This window comes from Lactuca saligna, chromosome 5, assembly GCF_052625555.1.
Source record: "Lactuca saligna cultivar CGN05327 chromosome 5, ASM5262555v1, whole genome shotgun sequence".
NCBI classification, from domain to species: domain Eukaryota; kingdom Viridiplantae; phylum Streptophyta; class Magnoliopsida; order Asterales; family Asteraceae; genus Lactuca; species Lactuca saligna.
In genome coordinates, this window is record NC_136421.1 from 44,982,681 (window position 1) to 44,985,482 (window position 2,802).

At 35.1% G+C, this 2,802-nt stretch overlaps 1 protein-coding gene across 1 annotated transcript; it reads left to right on the plus strand.

Moving 5' to 3' along the window:
• Window positions 1–704: 704 nt before the first annotated feature.
• On the plus strand, window positions 705–1,739 carry LOC145045243 (uncharacterized). Its single transcript, XM_078993584.1, has 2 exons — window positions 705–1,290; window positions 1,360–1,739. Exons 1-2 carry the CDS (start codon window positions 705–707, stop codon window positions 1,737–1,739), a joined length of 966 nt encoding a protein of 321 aa, XP_078849710.1.
• Window positions 1,740–2,802: the final 1,063 nt, after the last annotated feature.

The following is a 2,802-nucleotide window of genomic DNA, read 5'->3' on the forward strand; positions in this document are numbered from 1 at the left end:
CATTATGTAGTATTGTCTTGTCGATCAGTGAAATTTGACTATGAAATGAACTGGTTTGACTATGAATTCAAAAAGTTGAACTACGAAATCCAGACAAGTACATTCTGTAGTATTGTCTTGTCGGTCAGTGAAATTTGACTATGAAATGAACTGGTTTGACTATGAATTCAAAAAGTTGAACTACGAAATCCAGACAAGTACGTTTTGTAGTATTGTCATGTCGGCCAGTGAAATTTGACTATGAAATGAACTGGTTTGACTACGAATTTAAAAGGTTAAACTATGAATTTTGAACATTAGAGATACAATATTTTCTATTTATAATCTCATTTTATTGATATTGCATTAGTGTGATGATTGTAGAGCACTTTCATCGGTTTTGAAAATGAGTTCTAACATCGGAAGAAGCTTTTCTCAACTACCAATTTTCTTGCATAACCTTCAACGAACAAATCCTAATACCTTCACAGCCATCAAGAAAACCGATACCAACCGCTTTCAATTCTGTTTTGTGGCTTTAGGTTGCGTGGTATAACATACTAATTTTATTGAGTTATATAATATTTCATGGTAATGTATCTCGATTAGTTTTTACTCATCACTAATATGTGTTCGTTTTTATGTAGATTCGTACCTTCCTTAGGTGCATCATACCGCTGATATATGTGGGTTATTTACCCCTTATTGGGAGCTATCTGACAACAATGTACTTCGCAGTGGCTTTAGATGGAAATCATGAACCACTACTCTTAGCAATTGGTTTGGGAACCTTAGAGTGTGAAGAATCATGGAGATGGTTCATGATGAGGTTAAAAGATTGTTTAGGTGACGACATAGAGGTTGGTTTCATAAGCAACCTGTGTGATAAAATAGAATTTGGTGTTTATAGTACCTACCCGGATTCCTATCATGGATATTGTCCTAAAGATATAGCTCGAAAGATACGTGACTGTGTGGGACATAACAGTACGGAAGTTGAATCGTTGTTTTGGAAGTCATGCAATGCATATAGCGTTGATGATTTTTACTTGTGTTTGGAAAGGTTGCAAACTGCATGTAGGAAATCACCTTTCTTTTCCTTGCTTAGGAGTCCAATTTACTGGCTTGACGATATTCCGATTTCAAAATGGACACGAGCATTTTTTCCAAAAATACGCTACAATGTTAAATCGATTGACGTCCCTGAAATTTTGCAAATTATATCCAGACGTGAGTTTCCTATAACAACGATAATTGAGTTAATCACCACGTCGATACAATCAAAGTATGCTGAACGGGCCGACGTGGCGGGTAAGGGAGATTGTTTTATTTACTTTTTTTAATGTGTTATTATTTTTATTAAAATATCAAATTTTTCAGGGAGGTTATCTGGTGGGTTAACCCCTTACGTTGATAGTAAAGTTCAAAAATGTGTCAACAAGTCTTACAATTGGAATGCAAGACGTTTGTATGGGGATACATATCAAGTCGATGACAATTTTGCAACCACCAACGTACAACTTGAACGAAGGGTATGTAGTTGTGGTAAATGGCAAAAAAGCGGTATACCATGTACCCACGCTATAGCATGTCTAAGAACCCGTACATCTGAATCCATAAACAGATTGGTTGATTATAAGTTCACTAGTTATGTGTATCGACTTGCATATGGATCTGAGTTGGTGAATAGTATACCATCACATGTGCATTGGGAAATACCAAATGAAATGGTGGTCCTGTTACCTCCCTCAATGCAGTAGTTATTCATGTAGCACCTTTATATTTTATGTAGTATTATGTATTAGTGTCGTGTTATGTATTAGTTATCCGTGAAACGTGTTTACATTTTATGTCGTATTATGTATTAGTTATTTATGTACCTCATTCATATTTTATGACTTATTATGTATTAGTTATTTACTTTATGTCGTATTATGTATTGGCTTTTGAGGAAACAACACATATTAAAAGAAATGGACTTTTATTAAATAGTGATGCCTACAGACATACAACAACAAGCAACTTAAATAACGAAAATCCATTACCATAACCAACATGCATATTAAAAATAAGGGACATTCTTTAAAACATTCCATGCATCTAAGTGGGTAAACTCGCTACCATCATATTCAAAATGGTATAGTTCCAAAGCCACCTGTCGTAGAATGTCTTCATCCATATTTGCATGTTCATTATCCAACTCGTTGTAAATACGTTGAAATTCTTTCACCTTCATTTTCAAATCCAGAAACTTGGCTTTGACATCTTTTCTTCTTCGATATTGACTACGCCCCATTAAATGGTGAAACAAATGACAGACACGAGACCAAAATGATCCAGCACGAACTTGTGGGGGACCTGGTGGAAAATCCTCCTCTACAGTTATAATCCAAGCTTGAACCAAAGCGACCTCCTCTGCGTTCCTCCATGTATGTGGTGAGTCCATAATTGCAGGGAGGGAAGTAATACGAAACAACTACAACGCATATTAAAATCTATTTATAACGAATCCTTCATTTCCTGTTGCAATGGCTTGTCAATTCAAGCAACAATGTATTGTGTTGTCATTCGACCGGGGATGACTTGTCAACTCAAACAGTGCTCTGTTATGTTATTAGTATAGTACACTGCATTCGTCAGTTAATTTTGACTATGAAATGCAGACATATTAGAAGATTGGACTGCGATTTTGTGTAGAAACTACTATAAATTGACCTTATGTTACATAAATACTTTATTGAATAAACCAATACAACTGTTCAAATATTGGTTTTTATATTCCACTCTCTTAGTTTCAATCAAAATGAGTTCTATATCATGGAG